The sequence below is a fragment of the Alligator mississippiensis genome, chromosome 3 (genome assembly GCF_030867095.1).
Source record: "Alligator mississippiensis isolate rAllMis1 chromosome 3, rAllMis1, whole genome shotgun sequence".
NCBI lineage: Eukaryota > Metazoa > Chordata > Crocodylia > Alligatoridae > Alligator > Alligator mississippiensis.
In genome coordinates, this window is record NC_081826.1 from 114,021,683 (window position 1) to 114,045,961 (window position 24,279).

At 45.0% G+C, this 24,279-nt stretch overlaps 1 protein-coding gene across 3 annotated transcripts in view; it reads right to left on the reverse strand.

Moving 5' to 3' along the window:
• CARMIL1 (capping protein regulator and myosin 1 linker 1) overlaps nucleotides 1-24,279 on the reverse strand; it is a 303,334-nt gene that overhangs the window by 67,167 nt on the left and 211,888 nt on the right. For all 3 annotated transcript variants that reach the window (XM_059724311.1, XM_014606732.3, XM_059724312.1), the window contains 4 exons: nucleotides 22,843-22,936; nucleotides 17,729-17,827; nucleotides 8,792-8,920; nucleotides 8,062-8,193 (listed from right to left, as the gene is read on the reverse strand). In XM_059724311.1, the coding sequence (XP_059580294.1) occupies nucleotides 8,062-8,193; nucleotides 8,792-8,920; nucleotides 17,729-17,827; nucleotides 22,843-22,936 (454 nt within the window). The remainder of the gene's footprint in view (nucleotides 1-8,061; nucleotides 8,194-8,791; nucleotides 8,921-17,728; nucleotides 17,828-22,842; nucleotides 22,937-24,279) is intronic.

The following is a 24,279-nucleotide window of genomic DNA, read 5'->3' on the forward strand; positions in this document are numbered from 1 at the left end:
AATAAACTATTCAAGAAAAAAAAAAAGCAACTAATCCCTATCTCCCCCCTCCCTCCCCTCCCAATTTCTGCCTTGAAAAATAGATCAATTGCAATACTCGAAAAGTCTCCAGCCTTGCCAGTAAGCTTTGCCACAGAGTGCTGGAATAAAGAGGATTAGACTTCTAAGATGCCTATAAGCTATAATGCACTTCATAAACTTTTGGCACTAGTAATTTTAAAAGTTGGCAAATCTTGATCTAAAAGGTGCCCTTTACTTTCAGGTGTGAAAGCATAAATGACTATGCAACACATTAACTCAATCGTATGCTATGAAGCACATCGAGGCAGCACTTCTACAAACAAATTCGAAAGACAGCTTTTCTTCTGCAAGGCTGTTTAAAATGCACAGGACTTGTTTGAAATGCACCAGTCCGGCCCAGAGAACAGAACTGATTATGCATATATCAGTGATAGCCTGGAAGCTCTATAGTCAAGAATCTTGTGGAGATTAGCTTCACTTCTACAAGCTCTTATACACGGGAGAGATTTAAAATAAAAACTGATCCGCAGACTCTTTGCCTTATTATGTACAAAGCAGAGAAGGGAAAAAAATACCCAATAATTGGCAATATTTTCCTCCTCATTAACTTTTTAATTTAGAAAAAGTAATTAGTCACGGGGCATTATTATTCCTTTTCATTACATTCCCACTGACTAAAGCATTTTTATTTTGTCTCAGCTGAACAGAGCTTAATCTGCAATTTCAGATTCTGCGATATGTTTAAGTATAATGAAGCACAGCCAAGTTGCTAACCAGTTGGTGAACTGAAACATGCTCTGATTGGGTAATCTCAAAACCACATTCTGAATTTCCTTCAAAAAATGCCTAGCAGGCACTACCATCTTCCATCTTGCCCCAGATCTGGGCAGATACGTTTATTTCATGCAAAATGTATATTGTATACACGCCTGTTCCTTACCTTTTTTTATCTAATTTAAAACAATCAAGCACCTAGGTGACTGAATAAATGTGGATTTTAGAAATTAATACCCAAGTGAAGAACTGCACATTTGATACGCAACTTGCCAAAGAATCCCTTGGAATGGACATCAGGATTGCTAAAACCTGATTTTTTTAAAAAAGAAAATAAAGTAAATCAGAAATTTTAGTGAAATTATGTTTTTTGGTATAAATAGGATTTAAAAAATATTAAATTATTATGATTTATGTCTTTCTTATTATAAATAAACCTGTTTAAAACAAAATCTAAACCCAATACATAATAGTTAAGTACTAAACTGATTATAATCTTTGAAAATATTAAAATAAAAGAATTAAAACAAAGTATCCATGAGTTTCCATCAAAAACACCAAGTCGCAGGTTGCATGCTTTTCCAGAACAGGCGACATCTAGTTTTTGAGGTCAAACTTTATAAATATGGCACGAGAGGATGCCAGATGCAGTGTTTGGGAAGGAAACTGAGCAGCACACAAAAAACATTAATGCAAAATTCATTAATCTGAGTCTTGATGGGTGGAGCAACATCTACAATGAACCAATATGCATTTGTGTGACAGCAGAAGATGGGATTGTATATTTTATAGAAACAACCAATACATTAGGAAACACTCAGACAACAGAACACTTAAATGTGGTAGCAGTACATTCCATACAGACTAAACACATATTCAAATGTCAAGTGAACAACTTTGTCAGAGTCAATGCTGCAAATGTAGCAAACATGGGAAGAAATCTAGAAGATAATGAAGGAAACCTGGAAACTTATAAAATATGGTTGCAATGTTCATTTGATGCAACTTTTAGGCAATTATTTTAGTACTCCAGGAAAAAAAAGTAATGTATTGCTGAAATTGCAAAATAGTTTTGTAACAACTCCTTTGCCTTCACTTCACTGAGGAGAGTATCTCCCCTCTGATGTATTAGGGAATCCAGTGATTGACTCTTTCGACCTCTTTTTTTACAATGTCTTTAGTTTGTGAACAAAATAGTGAAAAATGCACTGAATTATCAAAGTTAAAGTGATCAACATTTGGCTAAAGAGAAATATAAAACAATAAGCCAAACATGCTGAAATCTATTTCCATAGTGTTGAACAAACTGCTGCTGTACCGTAGAACCTGCTGAAACTTTGATAGAACTTCAAGAGAAAGCGATCTCTCAATTGAGTTAAATTGTAGACACTAAAGAAGCAGATATATCAGGTGCTTACTCCACCTTATTTTCCTTATTGCCAATATCCTCAGGGCCAAAGTCCCAGATGAAATGCCTAACTGCTGAAGAGGAAGGTAATGCTATGACATGGGAAACTAACAGCCATCTACCAATCAAGTCAACCATAGCGAGTTTCAGGGCTGGAAAACAATCTATTTGAGTTAGAGGTGCACTGATACATTGGTGCAATATCGGATTGGTACCAATATAAAGAAAACTGGCTGCTTTGGAAATCGGCCCAATAATTTGTCCTATAAATGCCCATGCTGCACACCGCTGCTGTACAGCACTCAGGCAATGAAGAACAGAGCTGGCAGCATGGAGAGCTGCCTCCAGCTGGTAAGTACAGTGTGGTGAAAGGGGAGGGGGGAGGGAAAGAGTGTATGTGGGGGGTGCAGATTAATTCTCCCTGCGGTGAGGGAGGGGGCAGGGGCAGGCGCTGCCCAGGCGGGGAAGGGAGGGGGGGCAGCTGGAGCCACGGCTCATGGAGGGGAGGCAGCTCCTGCTGTTGCTTGCACCCTGAGAGGGCAAGGGGGGGGCATGTGCCCCCCAGATTTGTGTGGGGTGGGGAGGGCTGTAGCCAGGGCTGCGTGGGCCTCTTCTCAGTGGGGCCTGGGCTCAGTGGGACGATGCTGCATCCACCCAAAATTTTGACGCAGTTCCACTCCCAGCACCACCGCCACCAGCCACAGCTCCAGCTCTTCCTGGCGCATGGGTGGAGGTGGGGCATTGTGCTGGGGTTGCACCTGGTGGCAGCAGCATTAGGAGCAGAACTGCAGTGAAATCTGGGGTGGATGCAGCATCCTCCCAGTGCCAGCAGCACCTGCTCCAAGCTCAGCTCCTGCCAAGAGGAGCCCCAGCTATAGCTAACCCCATGCAGATCTGGGGACCACATGCCCCCCCATACCCTCCTGGGATGCAAGTAGTGGTGGGAGCCACCCCCCCCAAGCTGCGGCTCCGGCCTCCCCCAACGTCCCACCTGGGCAGTGCCTGCCCCTGTCCCCTCCCTCACCGTGGGGGGCATTGATCTGCCCTACCCATGTAACCCCTCCTTTCCACCATACCGGACCTACCAGCTGAAGGCAGCTGTATCGGAATTTGGATTGGTATTGGTCAATATGCCTGCTTAAATATTGACCATCAGTATCAGCCCCCAAAATCTCTACTGGTATACCCCTAATTCGAGTACATGTTTGCTGCTCATGGTTTGTTTTTTTGCAGGAAAAACTGTCCCCCTCTTCTAGTCTATGAAAAAAATGTGCAAGGAGAGGATAACTTCTACCAGTTTGAAAGTGTGAAGGACAGCCCAAGCAACTTGAAATGCTAATTCTTGAAAAACAGTCAAATAGGAAGTTGGGGGGGGGGTGCATTTTAATTAGAGTGGCCCTCCGGAGCTGCTCTAATGACAGCATCTTGTGTATTCAGCATCCTGCATTTCGAAATGATGGCGGGGGTGCTTTAACTAAAGCTTTTTCGATAAACTTTAGTTAAAACTCCTCCACCACCATTTTCAAACACAGGGACACTGAATACATGAGACACTGCAGCACGCTGGAGTGTCAGAGCATGTTTAAAAGTGCCCTTAAGTTTCAGTCACTTTCACTTAAACATATTCACTAATTTTTCCAAATTAACTTGAAATAATTTGCCAACTTCGTCGGGGGGAGGGGAGTACGAGGGCAGGGGAAGCTGTGGACCACCAAACCATGTGGCACCCACAAGGACAGCCCAGCCTGAAGAAGGAGAACATTAGAAACCTGAAAGCCATGGGGAGACCAGCACTACAGAACAGGTAAGAAACAAGAAGGTAAGAAACAAGAAGGTAAGAAACAATGGGCCCCATGGGACTTGGAGCGGGGGAGCAGCAAAGGCACCAGTCGCAGGGCTCAAGTGCCTATATACTAATGCTAGGAGCATGGGGAACAAGCAGGATGAATTAGCGCTCCTGCTTGCACTAAACACCTATGACTTAGTGGGGCTAACAGAGACCTGGTGGGATTCATCCCATGACTGGGCGGTACATATTGAGGGCCATAGATTGTATAGAAAGGACAGGTCGGGGAAGAAAGGGGGGGGGGGGTTGCACTTTATGTCAGTGAGCAATATACATCAACCCTCATCAAGACAGAATCCGAGGTTGAGGAAGTAGAAGGATTGTGGGTTAGGCTACATGGGGGGCAAGGAGAAAGGGATTTGGTGGTAGGGGTCTGCTACAGACCCCCACACCAAGGGGAAGAAATAGATGCAGGGCTCCTGAGGCAACTCTCAGAGACCATAAAAGCTAAAGAGGCGGTAGTCATGGGGGACCTAAACTACCCGGACATCTGCTGGGAGACACAGACAGCAAGGTCCCATCACTCACGCAGGTTTCTAACCTGTATACAGGACCTCCACCTGACACAGGAGGTGCATGGTCCCACTAGGGGGAATGCCATACTGGATCTGGTATTGGCAACAGGGGATGACATGATAGGGGACCTCCAGATCGGTAGCCATTTGGGAGACAGTGATCACCTAATAATAGGATTCAACATAAGACGTCGAGTGGGTAAGGTAACTAGTAGGGTGAAAGTGCTAGACTTTAGGAAAGCTGATCTCAATGCACTCAGGCGATTAGTCAAGGAAGCACTGCAGAGTAGGAGTTTTGAAGTGATGGGAGCCCAAGAAGGGTGGCTGTGCCTAAAGGAAACGATCCTTCGGGCACAAAGCAAGACGATCCCCGAGCGAGGCAAAAAAGGGAAAGAGGCCAGGAGGCTTCCATGGCTGACCAGAGAAATCCAGGGCAGCCTAAGGGACAAAAGGGGAGCACACAAAAAGTGGAAACAGGGTGAGATCACCAAAGATGAATATACCTCCTCTGCTCGTGCTTGTAGGGAGGCAGTTAGGCGGGCCAAAGCTACCATGGAGCTGAGGATGGCAACCCAAGTAAAAGACAACAAGAAATTGTTTTTTAGATATATTGGGAGTAAAAGGAAGGCCCAGGGAGGAATAGGACCCCTGCTAAATGGGCAGAAACAATTGGTGACAGATAGGGGGGACAAGGCTGAACTCCTCAACGAGTTCTTTGCCTCAGTGTTCCTAAGTGAGGGGCACAACAAGTCTCTCACTGGGGTTGTAGAGAGGCAGCAGCAAGACGCCAGACTTCCATACGTAGATCCTGAGGTGGTGCAGATTCATTTGGAAGAACTGGATGCCTTTAAATCGGCAGGCCCAGATGGGCTCCATCCAAGGGTGCTGAAGGCACTGGCCGACATCATTGCAGAGCCACTGGCAGGAATATTTGAACGCTCGTGGCGCACGGGCCAAGTCCCGGAGGACTGGAAAAGGGCTAACGTGGTCCCCATTTTCAAAAAGGGGAGGAAGGAGGACCCGGGCAACTATAGTCAGTCTCACCTCCATCCTTGGTAAAGTCTTTGAAAAAATTATCAAGGCTCACATTTGTGAGAGCCCAGCAGGGCAAATTATGCTGAGGGGAAACCAGCACGGGTTTGTGGCGGGCAGATCATGCCTGACCAATCTAGTCTCTTTCTATGACCAGGTTACGAAACGCCTGGACACAGGAGGAGGGGTGGATGTCGTATACTTAGACTTCAGGAAGGCCTTCGATACCGTATCCCACCCCATACTGGTGAACAAGCTAAGAAGCTGTGATGTGGATGACTGCACAGTCCGGTGGGTGGCAAATTGGCTAGAGGCTCGCACCCAAAGAGTCGTGGTGGATGGGTCGGTCTCGACCTGGAAGGGTGTGGGCAGTGGGGTCCCGCAGGGCTCGGTCCTTGGACCGATACTCTTTAATGTCTTCATCAGCGACTTGGACGAGGGAGTCAAATGTACTCTGTCCAAGTTTGCAGATGACACAAAGCTATGGGGAGAAGTGGACATGCCGGAGGGCAGGGAACAGCTGCAAACAGATCTGGACAGGTTGGACAAGTGGGCAGAAAACAACAGAATGCAGTTCAACAAGGAGAAATGCAAAGTGCTGCACCTAGGGTGGAAAAATGTCCAGCACACCTACAGCCTAGGGAATGACCTGCTGGGTGGCACAGAGGTGGAAAGGGATCTTGGAGTCCTAGTGGACTCCAAGATGAACATGAGCCGGCAGTGTGACGAAGCCATCAGAAAAGCCAATGGCACTTTATCGTGCATCAGCAGATGCATGACGAATAGGTCCAGGGAGGTGATACTTCCCCTCTATAGGGTGCTGGTCAGACCGCAGTTGGAGTACTGCGTGCAATTCTGGGCGCCACACTTCAAGAAGGATGCGGACAACCTGGAGACGGTCCAAAGAAGGGCAACTCGTATGGTCAAGGGCCTGCAGACCAAGCCCTACGAGGAGAGACTAGAGAAACTGGACCTTTTCAGCCTCTGCAAGAGAAGGTTGAGAGGCGACCTTGTGGCTGCCTATAAGTTCATCATGGGGGCACAGAAGGGAATTGGTGAGGATTTATTCACCAAGGTGCCCCCGGGGGTTACAAGAAACAATGACCACAAGCTAGCAGAGAGCAGATTTAGATTGGACATTAGGAAGAACTTCTTCACAGTTCGAGTGGCCAAGGTCTGGAACGGGCTCCCAAGGGAGGTGGTGCTCTCCCCTACCCTGGGGGTCTTCAAGAGGAGGTTAGATGAGTATCTAGCTGGGGTCATCTAGACCCAGCACTCTTTCCTGCTTATGCAGGGGGTCGGACTCAATGATCTATTGAGGTCCCTTCTGACCCTAACATCTATGAATCTATGAAACTACAGTTAATCTCTTTGTTCTGCAAGTTAGTTAGTTATATACATAGAGCATATTCTGATAAGGTAAGGTTTATTTATCCAAAACATTTATGGTTGCTTAGTTGAATAAAAAATATTTTATATGCCATTTACCATTTCTATTACCATCCTAATACAGCTGCCTTACACAAAATAAAAAGTTGATCATCCAGTAAATAAGCACTATTTTGTTGATAATTTTCTAACCCTTCTTAGCAAAGCAGAATTAATGAGAATCTAAATATATTAAGGAATTGACTGAATACAGGTCTATAGCTGTAGTGTACCCTCTACATTGAAAAAATTATACCGAACGGTCATATCTACCAATGGGAAACTACTTTTCTTTACAAAATAACTGAAATATACAAGTCAAAAAGTTAATTAAAATGGATTGTTTTTAAATGAAGCTTTTCCATTTTGTGATTTAAATCATGATTTAGATAGCTGATTAAACTACCTTGATTTAAACCCACACTGATAGGCACTCACTAAAGTCCTGTGGTAAACTTACTGAAACTGAAGAATTGAAGTAACACGTATGGCACTGATTCAAAGTTGACTTTGGGCTGAGAGCACATAGCAATGGTTCTCTACAGAAGAAGCTACCCCTAACTCACACTCCACTGAGACACCTGAATTGGCAAGTTTATCTGTCAAAATATGTGAGGCTTTCTAGGGTGCCTGGACAGGGAACTGGTTTGGTACAACTCCACTGCAGTGTAAATGTAAATCTTTTGCTTTAGCAAAACCCCAAGAGCGGATAGAGGTATATATAGCATTTGACATGGCTGTGTCCTTAGATACAAAATGGTGCATCCTTTGTCTCTTTCTCTTCCTTGAGAACACTTAACTTTGTACTTTTAACTCAGAACATTTTTCTAGGAGCTAGTCACCCAGAACAAAAACACTCAGCATTCCAAAATTAATACCAAGAAAGCAAACTGAAGTTTTATGGGTTTTCTAATTCTTGCTCTGCATTTGAATGATACTTGCATTTATGATAGCAGCAGCATATCTTGATTTAAGTGCACGTCCATCGTTAGCCATTTTTTTATATTTGTAAGATCTAAAACCACCTATATCCAGACCTTAAGTTGCTCATCCACAACTCTTGTGACTTCCCCAGCCATGGATTCTAACGTCTCCTGTATTGGATTGGATAACGAACCATTCACCGCTGCCCAAGAAGGTCCACCGAGGTGGTATAAGTTCGGTAACAACTGTAAAACAAAGCCAACAATTTGAAAAATTAGCCTTTCTGGTGATTATCTTCAAATATAGAAAAACAGATGGAAAAATGCATTCATTTTAACATTTTTCATTTAACATTCTGAATAAAAACCAGTTCAGATAACATGGGGAAAAGGTGAGTTCTTATCAATCCATAAAAGAGATTGACTTTTATATTCCCTTTACACTCCCACCCCACACACATACATATTCTAATATAATAAAGGGCTTAGTCTGTCTGTCTCTCTGTTCGTAATGCTCTTGGAGCACTTTGACTGTTACTGAAACAACGAATCACAGTGCTGCAAGTGTGTTCTGGAGAAGGAGGCGGTGGCATCAGCAAGCTCCCCCCCCCCCCTGTGGTGGCGGGGGTGGGGGAGGGGGAGGGTTAGCAAGCTTCCCCTCCCCACTCCATCCCTGCCCACCGTCCCTCCCCTGTCATTCTTGATGGGCAATTTGCTAGTACATGCATGCACACACACACACACAAATATAAAGAACTAAATCAGGGCTACAGTTCTTTAATCAAACCATTTTATATTAAACTGTGATCCATGTAATCAGTATATAGTGCTTGGAAGTTCTTACTGTTTTTGAGTTCTTAGCATCCCGCATAAGCCTTTCTGCCGATTTTAGATCTTCCTGTACAGCATCCACACCACAGTTTCTTAAAGAGTTGAGATGATCTTGTACTTTAACACATATTCTGTCAATCATCTGCTCAGGACAGAAGAAGAAAAAAGATGAGAAAATATTAGAAGCAAAGGCAGAAAATAGATTATTTGCAAAGAAGTGGTGCTGATCAAACACAAAGTTAAGTTTCAGTCAATTCACAGATGCTAGGGTCAGAAGGGACCTCAACAGTTCATCAAGTCTGACCCCCTGCCTAGGCAGGAAAGAGTGCTGGCGTCAGATGACCCTAGCCAGATGCCTATCCAGCCTTCTCGTAAAGACCCCCAAGGTAGGGGAGAGCACCATCTCCCTTGGAAGCCCATACCAAATTTTGGTCACCCTTTTTGTGAAGAAGTTTTTTCCTGATATCTAGGCTAAATCTGCTCTCTGTTAGTTTGTGACCATTGTTCCTTGTTACCCCAAGAGGCGCCCTGGTGAACAGAGCATCTGTGATCCCTTGCTGTGTCCCCCTAATGAATTTGTAGGCCGCCACAAGATCACCTCTCAGCCTTCTCTTGCGGAGGCTGAAGAGATCTAGGTCCCTCAGTCTCTCCTCATAGGGTTTGTCCTGTAAGCCCGACTATATGAGTGGCCCTCCTCTGGACCCTCTCAAGTCTATCAACATCCTACTTGAAGTGTGGCACCCAAAACTGGATGCAGTACTCCATCTGCGGTCTGACCAATGCTACATAGAGGGGAAGTATCACCTCCTTGGATCTATTCATCATGCATCTGCTGATGCATGACGAATCATCAGCAAAGCTAACCGCATTTTATCACACTGACAACTCATGTTCATCTTGGAGTCCACTAGGACTCCAAGATCCCTTTCCGCTTCTGTGCTGCTGAGAGGGTCACTTCCCAGCCAGTAAATGTACTGGATATTTTTGAGCCCTGGGTGCAGCACTCTGCACTTGTCCTTGTACTGCATCCTATTGTGTACTGCCCACTTTTCTAAACTTTCCAGGTCTACCTGCAATCATTTCCTACCCTCTGGAGTGTGCACTTCACCCCACAATTTAGTATTGTCCACAAACTTGGACAGAGTACAATTCACACCCACATCCAGTCCAGATTCCAGATCTAAATAAACATGATGGTATTTGCTGTTAGGACCCAAAGCTCTCAAATGTATGTTTAGAGCCTATGTGTGTACAAATGTTTCTGATATAAAAATATTTTTTCTACTATAGGAAAAAAAGGTGCAAGTAATAACATGATGTACCACTTTTCCCCTTTTCTTTTGTTCTTCCCACAGCTAAAAGTTAGCTGGGTAGCGTGGGAGGGGGTGGGAAAAAGGGAGTATACACAAAATACTTTGAGATCTAAAACATGGGTGTAAAGATTATTGAGTTGTTGTCAGTAACACTACATTGTCAGCTCAGACACTAGTGATAATTTATTTCTGCTTTCTGAACAAATAACTATTGAGTATGATTTGCAAATATTTTCAAAGTAGTAAACATTTCCAATCAAAGAACACTGGTTTAGACCTACGTCTATCAAAACAAAAAACTGCTTTCACAATCTTTCATCATTTAAATCTGAATTAGTGTCGCATTTGACACAAGGGTTCAGGGATGCATTTGGTAGCCATGTTGGTCTGAAACAAAAAGAAATGCAAAACTCTAGAACTCTTGGTTCAGAGATGATACTTGAACAAGATAATTTTTTGTGATTTCTTAGTTGGTCTAATAAAAGATATCATCTATGAATCAAGAGTTCTAGAGTTTTGCATTGCACTTGATACAAAACATTCCACACACTCAAATAGAAAGGCGGAAGCTACGTGCCCTATAAGATAGAACAATATTATTCCCTCACCTATGAATGACAATTTTTTTAGTTATTTGTGGCTAAGAGAAATAGGAGGGAATACAGAGTGCTTATATCACTATGGAGGCAATAAAAAGAGCTTAAATAAATTCTTTAAAGCAAGTTATCTGTCTAACATTTTGAAACCCCAACAAATTGTCTACATGATAATGTAAAGTTTGTAAATCTAGTATTTTTGCTAACTGGTACCAAAGCACATCCACAGCACATTCCTTTTCTGCTCTCCAAGGGGTTTTAAACCCAACAGATTAATGAGTAGATAATATGGAATTCCCTTCACTTGGGTCATTTAAAGATTGAACTGGACAAATAAAAAAAATATTCTCTGGAAATAATAATGTACTGGTGGGGGGGGATAAGCCAGAATATCTGTCTCTGTTCTGGAATGTTTGTTAATTTCTGTTTTACATTATGATTCACTTTATACCCAGTATTTAAATAAGCATCGGTGCTTTTATTCTACTTCGTAAAAATGGTAATTTAGATTTCCTGAGACCTCATTGCAGGGGGAAAGAAAACCAACCAAAAAACAGATGTAAACAGAACTAAACATAATGCAGAAGAAAATTAATGTGAAAAGGGTAGTAATGGAACAGATCAGGGTGCACTGGTCAACTGGCCCATGGGGCAAAAAGGTTGAGCACCACTGCAATAGATGAATGGCTAGAATAAAATAAAATGATGCTGCTCTTGGAGGTTTTAATGCCACTGCATCCCTGTGTGCCATTTTCTCTGTCAAGAGGGTGGAAAATACTTTCAGCCTCTAGTAATAAACCATTGTTCTAAGCCTCCGAACTGATAAAAAAACTGAAGCAGGTGTGAGGAAACTGCTTAAGGATTAGAGCAAATCTCCACTTTCTCCAGCTTAGTGGTGCCAAACCTCTGCAGCCTGCATGAGTGTTATGGGATTAGTCCATGAGCCTGATCCAGTGCAGGAACAGTGCATGGGGGTCAGTCTGTGGGCCTGATCCAATGTGGGGTTGGCTGACAGGTGCAATCTGGCACAGTGGACTCTGCCATGGATCAAACTTGTGCACCAATGCAATGTAGCATGTGAAACCACATCATCTGCCTACAGGTGGGCAAAATACGGCTCATGGACTGAATGTGGACTGCCAGGCATTTTCATTTGGCCCATGGTGCCCCTCACAATGAACTGCACCCCACCCAGCCCAACCCCCCAACATACCCTATTGGGCCTTGCTCCCACCCTCTTGGGTAGAATGGCTCTTCTGGGCATACTCCTGCTGCAGCCAGAACAACATGCTCGCTCGAGGCAGCAGGTAGGGAAGTGGCGGGGCAGATAGGCTCACGCAGGTTTCTAACCTGTGTACAGGACCTCCACCTGACACAGGAGGTACATGGTCCCACTAGGGGGAATGCCATACTGGATCTGGTATTGGCAACGGGAGATGACATGGTAGCGGACCTCCAGATTGGTAGCCATCTGGGGGACAGTGATCACCTAATAATAGAATACACCATAAGACGTCGAGTGGGTAAGGTAACTAGTAGGGTGAAAGTGCTAGACTTTAGGAAAGCTGATTTCAATGAACTAAGGTGATTAGTCAAGGACGCACTGCAGAGTAGGAGATTTGAAGAAATGGAAGCCCAAGAAGGGTGGCTGTGCCTTAAGGAAACGATCCTTTAGGCACAAAGCAAGACGATCCCCGAGCGAGGCAAAAGAGGGAAAGGGGCCAGGAGGCTTCCCTGGCTGACCAGAGAAATCCAGGGCAGCCTAAGGGACAAAAGGGGAGCACATAAAAAATGGAAACAGGGAGAGATCACCAAAGATGAATATACCTCCTCTGCTAGTGCTTGCAGGGAAGCAGTTAGACAGGCCAAAGCTACCATGGAGCTGAGGATGGCAACCCAAGTAAAAGACAACAAGAAATTGTTTTTTAGATATATAGGGAGTAAAAGGAAGGCCCAGGGAGGAATAGGACCCCTGCTAAATGGGCAGAAACAATTGGTGACAGACAGGGGGTACAAGGCTGAACTCCTCAACAAGTTCTTTGCCTCAGTGTTCCTAAGTGAGGGGCACGACAAGTCTCTCACTGGGGTTGTAGAAAGGCAGCAGCAAGTCGCCAGACTTCCATGCGTAGACCCTGAGACGGTGCAGAGTCACTTGGAAGAACTGGATGCCTTTAAGTCGGAAGGCCCGGATGAGCTCCATCCAAGGGTGCTGAAGGCACTGGCCGACATCATTGCAGAGCCACTGGCGGGAATATTTGAACGCTCGTGGCGCACGGGCCAAGTCCCGGAGGACTGGAAAAGGGCCAACGTGGTCCCCATTTTCAAAAAGGGGAGGAAGGAGGACCCGGGCAACTATAGGCCAGTCAGCCTCACCTCCATCCTTGGCAAAGTCTTTGAAAAAATTATCAAGGCTCACATTTGTGAGAGCCCGGCAGGACAAATTATGCTGAGGGGAAATCAGTACGGGTTCGTGGCAGGCAGATCGTGCCTGACCAATCTAGTTTCTTTTTATGACCAGGTTATGAAACGCCTGGACACAGGAGGAGGGGTGGATGTCGTATACTTAGACTTCAGGAAGGCCTTCGATACGGTATCCCACCCCATACTGGTGAACAAGTTAAGAGGCTGTGACTTGGATGACTACACAGTCCGGTGGGTGGTGAATTGGCTGGAGGGTCACACCCAGAGAGTCGTGGTGGATGGGTCGGTTTCGACCTGGAAGGGTGTGGGCAGTGGGGTCCCGCAGGGTTCGGTCCTTGGACCGATACTCTTTAATGTCTTCATCAGTGACTTGGACGAGGGAGTCAAATGTACTCTGTCCAAGTTTGCAGATGACACAAAGCTATGGGGAGATGTAGACACGCCGGAGGGCGGGGAACAGCTGCAAACAGATCTGGACAGGTTGGACAAGTGGGCAGAAAACAACAGAATGCAGTTCAACAAGGAGAAATGCAATGTGCTGCACCTAGGGAGGAAAAATGTCCAGCACACCTACAGCCTAGGGAATGACCTGCTTGGTGGCACGGAAGTGGAAAGGGATCTTGGAGTCCTAGTGGACTCCAAGATGAACATGAGTCGGCAGTGTGACGAAGCCATCAGAAAAGCCAATGGCACTTTATCGTGCATCAGCAGATGCATGACAAATAGGTCCAAGGAGGTGATACTTCCCCTCTATCGGGCGCTGGTCAGACCGCAGTTGGAGTACTGCGTGCAATTCTGGGCGCCGCAATTCAAGAGGGATGTGGATAACCTGGAAAGGGTCCAGAGAAGGGCCACTCGTATGGTTAAGGGCCTGCAGACCAAGCCCTACGAGGAGAGACTAGAGAAACTGGACCTTTTCAGCCTCCGCAAGAGAAGGTTGAGAGGTGACCTTGTGGCCGCCTATAAGTTCATCACGGGGGCACAGAAGGGAATTGGTGAGTATTTATTCACCAAGGTGCCCCCAGGGGTTACAAGAAATAATGGCCACAAGCTAGCAGAGAGCAGATTTAGATTGGACATTAGGAAGAACTTCTTCACAGTTCGAGTGGCCAGGGTCTGGAATGGGCTCCCAAGGGAGGTTGTGCTCTCCCCTACCCTGGGGGTCTTCAAGAGGAGGTTAGATGAACATCTAACTGGGGTCATCTAGACCCAGCATTCTTTCCTGCTTATGCAGGGGGTCGGATTCGATGATCTATTGAGGTCCCTTCTGATCCTAACATCTATGAATAGGCAGGGTGTGGGTGTAAAGGTGGGGTTTGTAGGGACCCCCTACACACTCCCCCCATGGCATGCAGCCCCAGCTGCCAGCACCAGCAGCAGGCAGGGAAGTCAGGGCAATCGTGCCCAGTGGGGCGTGGCTCTGGCCAGCACTGTGCGGGAGGAGGGAGCAGAACCTGCCTTATCACCAGGGCTCTATGCCACGCATCTGCAGCTCCAACACTTGCAGCTGGGGAAGCTCTGCATTGGAGCCTGCCGCCTCCCTTGCTCCCTGCTGTGCAAGTCCCCACACTCCACCAGGAGTGGAGGGAGCCCTGCCCCTTGCTTCCCCACGGAGTCCAGCACAGGTCTGTCCCACTGTGAGTGTGGAACAGCAGGCACACAGCACAGAGCCCCTGCGATAGAGGCAGCTGGGCAGGCTGCAAGGGGGTGTGTGGGGGCTGCATGCCATGGGGGTGTGTGTAGGGGGTCCCTACACCTCCCACTCTCCCTTATACCCCACATCCTGCCCCCACAACCCCCACCGACATATACTTGCACTCCAACATACCCTACGCCCCCCTTCACAACCACACCCCACCATACACACAATATAAGTGACACTTTATTTTTATTATGCAATCCCTTCTATATACAGTAAACAATCACAAGTCATGACAAATATTTTTGTAATATAATTAAAATACATTATAGTAGGTGTTTGACTTCTGGTGTATGATTTGGTTTGTTTCTGGTTCTAAGATGGCAACCTCCCCTCCCCAAAAGAATATGGGGGGGAGGGGCATCAAGGGGAGGGACTTCTGGTGGCAAAAGTTAGGGCAGGACTTCTGGACCCAATGTGATGACCACGGGGCAGGGCAACTGTGAAGGGGTGAGGCTACTTATGTGGCACCCGACAGCTCGCCAAAAATTGTTAAGCAGTCCTCCGCCTGAAATAATTGCCCGCCCTGATCTGGCCCATGGGGCTTCCCACAGGTACAGAAATTTGGCAGTAGAGGCATGCAGATTTGACCCATGGACCCCTGGTTGAGCACCACTGCTCTGGACTGCTCTACTCCAGCATTGGCCTGAAGAGTAACTGGAGTCCATATGAGTACAGGATCAGAATAAAATTGGTTCGGTAAGCAGAAGCATCTAGACAGGAATACTTAAAACTTACAAATAACCATAGCGGCAAGCACCAAATTCCAAGAGCCTATCCTTCCAGTGGAGTGCCATAATTATTAGGCTACAGAGGCAGGCTTCTTCTTGCTTACTGTCTCTCTAGCTTCATATTTATTTTTTAACCAATGGCTGTCTAATATAATATGCATAAATCATCCTGGGAGCAAGGCTCAGAAGCCAGGCCTTTACCCTCACAAAGGAGGGACATAGCAATTATTCTGTAACTGCATGGTGAGACCACTCTCCTAAGAAGTGGAACACGTGGGTCTGAATCCTCTCAGGTGAGGAAGGCCTAGAATGGTGGCCTCCTGCTTTCTCTCAGAACCTGTATGTACAGCACCCAAACTTAAGAAGGAATTTGAGGCACCTCTATATATGCTAGATGCCTGCTCCAGTATGTGCTACTTAGAAGGTGTCAAAGCAGATTCAATTAATTGAGTCTGCTGGAGTGTGCTAATTGGCATGCTCCAGCAGCCTTTGCATAAACATGTATTCGGTGTCCCCATGCCTCAAAATGGTGGTGGGCTGCTCTACCTAAAGTTTGTTTGACAAGCTTTAAATGTCCCCGCCAGCATTTTGGAGCACAGGATACTGAATACACACAATGATGCTGGTACTTTAATTAGAGTGGCTCCCAAGAGCTATTCTAATTACAGTGCTGCCCCCTTCCTCCCCTCCCAGAGCATGTTTAAAGATTCCCTTGATGCCTAGGGGCCTCAAACTGGACATGACTTATCTGTTTTATGGCTGCTGGCACAAGCCAAGTTGAATTACACTCCAGGGCTTAGAAGGTTAAGTTCTGCTTGAGCCCTATTTAGGTGCCTATGGAGCCCATATGAACCTGGCCTACAATCTGTATTTAAACAAAATCCACACTTCAAGTCACATCCAGTTTTGCAAGCCTGCCCCAGTGGTATACTGGGAGAATAAACAGCCTGCAAGACACCAGGGAGTATTGTCCTGGTATAGAGACTGTGATGAGCTGTCACAGACCCTATATCAGGCTTCTCAGAAGGACTGATAAAGGAGGCTTGCCATGCTGGGAGGACGCAGTATGGGGGAGCTATTCCACTTAGAGCAGCACTCTCAGCAAAGGCCAGGGACAGATGTTATGTTTGTGGAACTGCCAACAATTGTGTAATACTAGAAAAACCAAGAGGACAAACATGCATGTGCCCTGTAGTCCTACAAAATTAGTGGAAGTGCTACATAAGCGCAGCTGTTCCACCCAGGAACTTCTCTGTAGCACCACAAATAACATCTAGACAGTACAATGAAGCACTACAGCGGTCTCTCAGTCTCTCAGTATACCGCAGTGCTCTTTCCCCTCCTCTTGCTCCCCCTCAACAAGGGAGTGGGGTAGAGTCATTGAATTTTGTGGTCTAGTTCCCCTGAGTCACAGAGGAACAGATGGCAGCCCCAGAGAATCTGTGATGCCACCTGATCACTGGCAGCCTCCTGCCCACTGCCCCACCACAAGGATGGGGAAGGGAAGTCAGCCCCAGAGGGCCAAAGTTGCAGGGCACTCACTGAAAGCTTGCCATTCCCCATGGCAGTCTCCAGGGCTACAGCAGTCAGTGGGGGATTTGCAGCTCTGCTTCCCACTTTACTGTAGGGGTGGCAGACTGTCAGCAAGCAGACTCACTGCCAGGATACCCTCATCTTGGTGGTGGTGGGGGATTGGATCCACAGGGGCAAGCAACCCACTATCATACCCCCTGGCTACAGAACATATCACTATATGCCTTCATGGCAATTTTTGCTGCACTGCAGCTGGGGGTGAAAACATAATGTCTGCCCATAGTCTAAAATACATAGGGGGCTATTTTAACTCATGCAATAGCTCAGAATCTAGAAAATAGGAATGTGTACCCCCTTCCTTTTCTGAGTTGAGCATTCTTCATGGCATGCAACTTTGGGGCACAACCAAGAATGTGAATCGCTCTCTTTAATGATTTTCAACAACACCTGTGCTCATGGTATTTAAAGACTCTGCAAAAAAATCTCTCTTCAGGTTCCATAGTAAAAGGAATCAGTATCATTTTTTTAAATTTTAGTCAACCAGGTTCTAAAGGCCACATTCTGATCCTGGTTACATTGCTATAATTAGAACAGAATTTGGTCCCAAGAAAAAAATTCAACACTGAAAGCATGATCAGTCATGTACAAGGCACTCACCTGTTGTGTGGTACTAGTTACAATGCCTTGCTGCAACCGGTATGCCTGCTCCTGTAGGTATTTTCTTGTCTCATGATTACGAAGCAAGTAGTTTTCTATCTGAAAGCAAAAGTTCATGTCAGGATACTGATTCTATTCTCACCCACACTCATGCTTTTGACATTGTCACTGCAGTAAAAATATTGGAGAAAAGAAATAAATGTCTTCTAATTTTGTTCCCTAGACCTTGTACCATATAGCTCACTGCTTGATAACCACACAAGGATATGTTTATTCACTTGCAAGGTTCATACTGCAGTCATCTATAATGCATTTCTGGAGGATCTTCCCTTTTTTCTCATTTGTTTTTTTCTTTTGACTGAAATTCTCCTGAATTCTGATTCAGTTAACACTTCAGCATGTGAGTGGACCATGCAAATTAAGAGTGAAAATTAAAATATTCCCAACTTCATCTATCTCAAAACATACATTTCAATCCTCCATGCAATGATATATTAAATATTCCATATTGTCCCCTGGAACCAGAAAACTAAGTAGCAACCTAGTTTTATGACTAGATAAGCCTAAAACACCCACCAAAAACCCCTGAGGGAAAAAAGTCTGAACAATTAAATTTCTTGAGAATTAAAACCCCCCCTAAAATACTGCTTTTATAAGAACACAACTGGAGCATTAAAAATACCTGTCTGGAGTATTTGCTTGTTCATCTGTAATAATCAAATAAATTGCATAATTGGCTTAGGTGTTTAGAATAAATTTATCAAGACTTGTATTGATTTTATGTCTTAAGTGTTGTTAATAGGGCCACTACAATTATTTATCTTTTACAAAGCTCTACAGAATTTATGTTAGAAAGCTGCTGAAGGGGAATGCACTAACTTTTTCTCGCTGTCTTTTTAAAGCACAGTTCTTAACACTATGATGATCTACGCACAAGAGATCAGCAGGACAGTAGCTGGTCTAGTAATTTCTTTTAGAACTGTTCATTCTACTGTACAAGGCTCAAAAGACATGATTTAAAATGGTAAGAACTTAAAAGATGACCTGCAAAGGAGGGGGAGGGCAGGGAAAGATTGAAGGTAAAATCTTCAAATGTGTCTAGGGCTCCTTTGGAAGACATTACACTTAAGACGTGCTTTACCAGTTAATCACACCTCAAATAGTAACCTGCCACATATTCATGCAATTAACTGGTGCAATAAAACATGACATAAGCCACACAGTTATTACACAAAAATCATGTAATAACTTTGTGGCTGGTTCCCATCATATCTTATATTGTACATATGGCCAGCCTGATTGGGTTTCCCAGCCTGGGGAGTTTATGGGGGCCCTTCACTCCATGTGTTTGTTCTCTAGGCTGGAATCACTAATTAGCTGACTGCCATGCCCAGCCTCCAAGGCACGTCAGGGTCAAGGGCTCCTATGTGCCCCCAAAGCTGCGAGAAATGATTAGCTGTTGCTCCCAGCCATGGGGGTGGAATGGAGCCCTTGACTGCTATGCTTCCAAGACCAGGAACCAGGATCAACTGACTAACTTCCTAATTGCTAGTGCCACAATCATGCCTCCTACCATGGATGTCTAGCATGCCAGGAAGCACAACTGCTGGGATCATGCATCATATCCCATGACCAGCGTTCCCAAGTTGCACCGTGTGTGCAGCCGCACAGGCGCACCTGGCAGCATGGCACAAGCATGCCTGTGTGGCTGCGCATGCCACATACCTTAGAGGGAACACTGCTCATGACGCCCATAGTTGAATGTCTGACAGGAGCTTAATTAAGTGATGTAGAAATCTCAGTTCCAGTTTCTGAAGTTACTAAGCACTTAGAAAGCCCAAGCTCCATTTTCAAAGATGGAATAGGCCACATACAGGTGTTATAGGCCCATTTCTGCTGGAAGAATTCCTGCTCTCCCAGTAGAAACTACAAGGATCAACCTGAAACACCTCCCTTGTAAGTGAAACTCTCTCAAAGAATGAACATTTGCATGTTGCTCTCCTGGTCAGGTCTGGTCTGGTCTGGTCGGGAAGCAGCAAGGAAATGTTCCCCGTCTCTTCCCCAGACTTAGGCTGGGGGCTTTGTGGCACCAATCCCTACATCTTTCCCAAATCATGGACCTCTGCAGCTTGGCAGTGGGGGCAGGGATGTCAAAGCTGGCAGAGCTGGGAACAGGTTTGGGAAGGCTTTCCCTGCCCCATTCTCAGCCATGTGAACTTTAAATGCCATGTGTGTTGCTCACCTGGGTGGTGCACATAACAATTTAAACACTCACAGAGCCAAGAAAGCTCTTGCTAAAGCATCATAGCAATGCCCTCACACTTCCCCAACCAGGGACTGCCTAGGTTTAGGGAATGAACTGGGGGGTGGTTTGCCAAGAATGGGAGAATTGGAGCAGCCACTGTTCCCCATGTCTCTCCCAGACCAAGGGAGAGGGGGTAGCTGCAGGCTGAACACCTATTCTGTTCCTTCTCCTAGAAACATCTCTTGTGGTGGAAATTTCTCCCACGAGAAACAAACACCTATTCATGGCCATACGCTCCAACATCACTTAAGCACTTTTGAAGTTTTTAACCTGCCCTTTTTTTTCTGGTTGTTTATCATGTATGAAAGATGCCTGAAAAGTTCTGTTTAAAATGGTATAAAATAAATGTAGGCTTCCAAAGATTCTTAGGAGATAACTCTGTTTCACTTTTGATATATAGCGAGGCCATGAACAGACATTACATTTGTAGGGTACAAATGCCAGTGCACTTGCTTAGGTACATGTAGTGCTACAGGAGGGTCCCTTGGATTCCAGCATGCCAGTCCTCTGCTCTGTCTCCCCTTCTCCAGTAGTGGGTGTGACAGCTCTTCCTCCTCCCACAATTCTGATGGGAACAGTCAGAAAAAGTTTCTGTCCTGTGGTGGTGGCCACAGCAGGAAGACTTTACATCAAAGCAACACTGGGAAGAACAACACTTTTAACAAAGGCTGTGGCAGTTCTTTCTGCTCCAGCAGAAACAGTAGGAAGATCCCATGGCAATAGTGGAAAGTCCTGCTACTGGGGACAGCTGCTGATCACTGATATCCATCTAGAGAAGGAAAGCTGTCAGTGATATGGATGACTGAGGCTCCTTTGGAGGTGGGATGAGAGAGGCGAACCACCAGCCTCTATCCCCCCCATGGCTGGAGAGCTCACCCCTGAGGTGAATTTTGTAGCTTTCCAGCCAGGGGTCTAGAATATGCTCTTATTTTTATAGCACTACAAATGAATGTCTGTCCATATCTAAATAATATTTACACTTGCTGTAGATAAATAGTAATGTTTCATACAGGATATAATCCCTGTGGTCCAAGTTTAAAAAAATAAGAATCAGGATATATGAAAAAATATATCAAAGAAAACCCCCCCCAGAAACTTTCCCTTTAATAAGCCATTTATCTACAGCCTTCCTTGCTGTAATAAAGCTCACAAACAGATGTTACTTCATCACAGCTGCCTGTAAGAACTGTTTGTGGGCTTTTATGTGCTCCCACCCTTATTAAAGAAAAATATTTCATTACAAAGCTGTGGACTACACATTTTTTCCTGACTTACAAAAGACTGCTTTAGGCTGGCATGGGGGACCTACCTTTTCAGCATGTGGGCTAAGAAGTCCCACACCCACCCTGAGTGCCAATGAACCCCCCTCCCCTGCCTGACCTGCTGCTTTCTTTTCACCTTCCTGGTCTATCTGCCACTGTGCTACCTGTCCCTTTTGATCTGCTGCGTGCCACAAGCAGAGGCTGTCCATATTATTTGTCGCACATGTGCCACAGGTTGGCCACACACCTGTTTAAAGTATGAAAGCTCAGTTGTGAGTGCTTTAGTCTGCATGATTTGGACAGCTATAGAATTTACTGTCAACACAGACTTTACTCCAAAGAGCACTTGGTGCAGTTAAGTTAATGTATGATGATGCTGTATGTGTTTTCTGGGTATACAACATACACATCTCCCATAAATATGCTGCTGTCTACTCCTTAACAGCCCCTCTCATCTTCTTTTGTCTTGCGCACTGCTGAACACACTTGCCATTCTTGAACAAGAAAAAAATGAACACGAATACTTCTATAAGTGTAAAAACACATACACTAACACAGATATGCCATGCGTAATACCAATATATATTACATTCACACCTAAATATTAGGGCTGTGTGAAACTTTGCTCTCTGATTCAATTCAGCAGAGATTTGGCCTGATTTGGTGGCTGAATCCGAATTGAATCAGGAAACCCTTTAATCTCTCCAAACTGATTCAGAGGGATTTGGCAATTTGGATACAGACACAGCTTTAAATGTTTTTTCTACATACCTCAAGGTACCAGGTGGCTCATGAATGCTGAGATGGTGGAGCGGATGGAGCTCCCTAGGGCGCTCAGCAGCAGACCCGGAAGTGGACAAGAAGCCTTCTGGTCCACTTTGGGTCTGCCGGGGAGTGCACAGGGGGGTCCCCTCCAGCCACCCTGGCTTGGCGCCTGGTGCCTCCTGGGTCTGGGGGGGCACCTGGGGTCCCTCCGTGGCCAACTGCTGAGATTGGGGGGGGGGGGGTTATGGGGGGCTCCCCTGTGCTCCTGTGGGACGCTCCATCCATCCCAGCATCGCAACATTCATGAGCTGTGCCAGGTATCTCAAGGTATGTAAAAAAAACATTTAAAGCTGTGTCTATGGCTGAATCGCCGATTCTCGGAATCAGCATTGAATCTTCAGATTTGGATTTGGCCAAATCAAATCGGAGACAGTGATCTGAATCAACAAATCAAATCACTGTCCCCAATTTGGGCTGAATCCGAATCAAATACAGCCCATTTCGCACACCCCTAATAAATATACTGTATGTTGTTTAATTAGCATTACCTTGTTTTATGATTGATTGTAATAAGCCACTACGGTCAACAGCTCTCAATTTAAAAAAAGATTCCCATACTACAATAATTTTTTATTACTGTAACCCCTTCACGTGTTTGTATGTGTCTATGTAAGTCTAATACTTGATGACTTTAACAAATAAGTTTTACTTACCCAAGGCTGAAAGCATAACCACTTAACATTACTATGTGCTTTTTTGTGTATGGGCTGTATATGCTATACCTTTCTCAGTGCATCTTCTGTCTTTTCAGGGTTTGTTTTAAGTGCTTGAGAAGCATCGTTCATAGGTATTGGCATGAACCTCAAAGTATAATTCCTGGAAAAAAAGGAAAGTGTAATATTAAATGATAATCCAATTGCAAAGAATAAACTAGCAAAGAAAGTTAAGACAACTTGAACTGCCAGCTCCCAGTTTCATTGTAAGAAGTTTTATTTTTGTTCTATTTTGACTTTCTTAACTTGTAGGAAATCAAGCACATTCCTATTTGAAGGCCTTTTCTTTGTGATAGATAGAGGGGGAAATAGATTTTTAAAGGCATGAAAGGAATTTGGTACCTGATTTCCAGTTGCTTTCAATGGGAGTTAGAAGCTTAACTGCCCTTTGGGCCTTGAAAATCCACCTGAGCGATTATACTATCTGTGTTTTTCTATTTACATGAAACATCAGCTCCTACTGACAACCCTAACAGGGCATATCATGTAGGGCAAGAGGAGACGCGAGACAGATTTTGGAAACTGAGATGGAGATCAAACCTGAAGGTAGATCAAGGTAATAATGGGAAGACAATATTAAAACAGAGCTAGAAGGGAAGGGTGAAGATGTAATAAGATGGAAGGACGCAGCACAAAATAAAAGGAGATAGAAGGCTTTAAGTTATAGGCCCTAGAGGCTCGTTGGGAGAGGTTGACAGACAGACAGACAACCTTATCAGCACCATTCCTTGAGTGGAGATTCCCTGGACTGAATGCAACAAATATTTCTTTAAGTTTTGAAAATACATCTTTTAATGTATTCCTTTATAAACAGCTGTCTGAGTTTTACCTAACTGCTGCATTGTTTCTTTCATAGCAGTTGACAAAACATATACACCAGTAAGTACATTTCAATGATATTTTATATAAACAATCACTTTCTGTGTTTTATTGTCTTTCTTTGGGAAATGTTTCTGCAACCACATTTATCCATTTCCTGTTAAATAGAAACCAATTTCCTACAATAATTCTCCAGAGATGGAGAAAGGTGTTGAAACTCAAGGAAGAGGCTTGGTGAAATAGAATTAAGGTAGTCCTAAGCTGTTGTCATCATCTTTTATTTGCAGTAGTACCTGGGGACCACAGTCTGGACTGGAACCTCATTGTATTAGATGCTGTCACCTTGGGAGGAAAAACCTGCAGCATCCTTATAGGCTTGGCAGTGCTATGCTGGCTAGCACTATGGAAAAAAGAGACTTGGGGGTCATCATCGACCACAAGATGAACATGAGCCTTCAATACAATGCTGCAGCTAGTAAAGCGAGCAAAATGCTGGCTTGCATCCATAGATGCTTCTCGAGCAAATCCCAGGACGTCATTCTCCCATTGTGCTTGGCCTTGGTGAGGCCGCACCTGGAGTGAGTACTGTGTCCAGTTTTGGGCCCCACAATTCAAAAAGGATGTGGA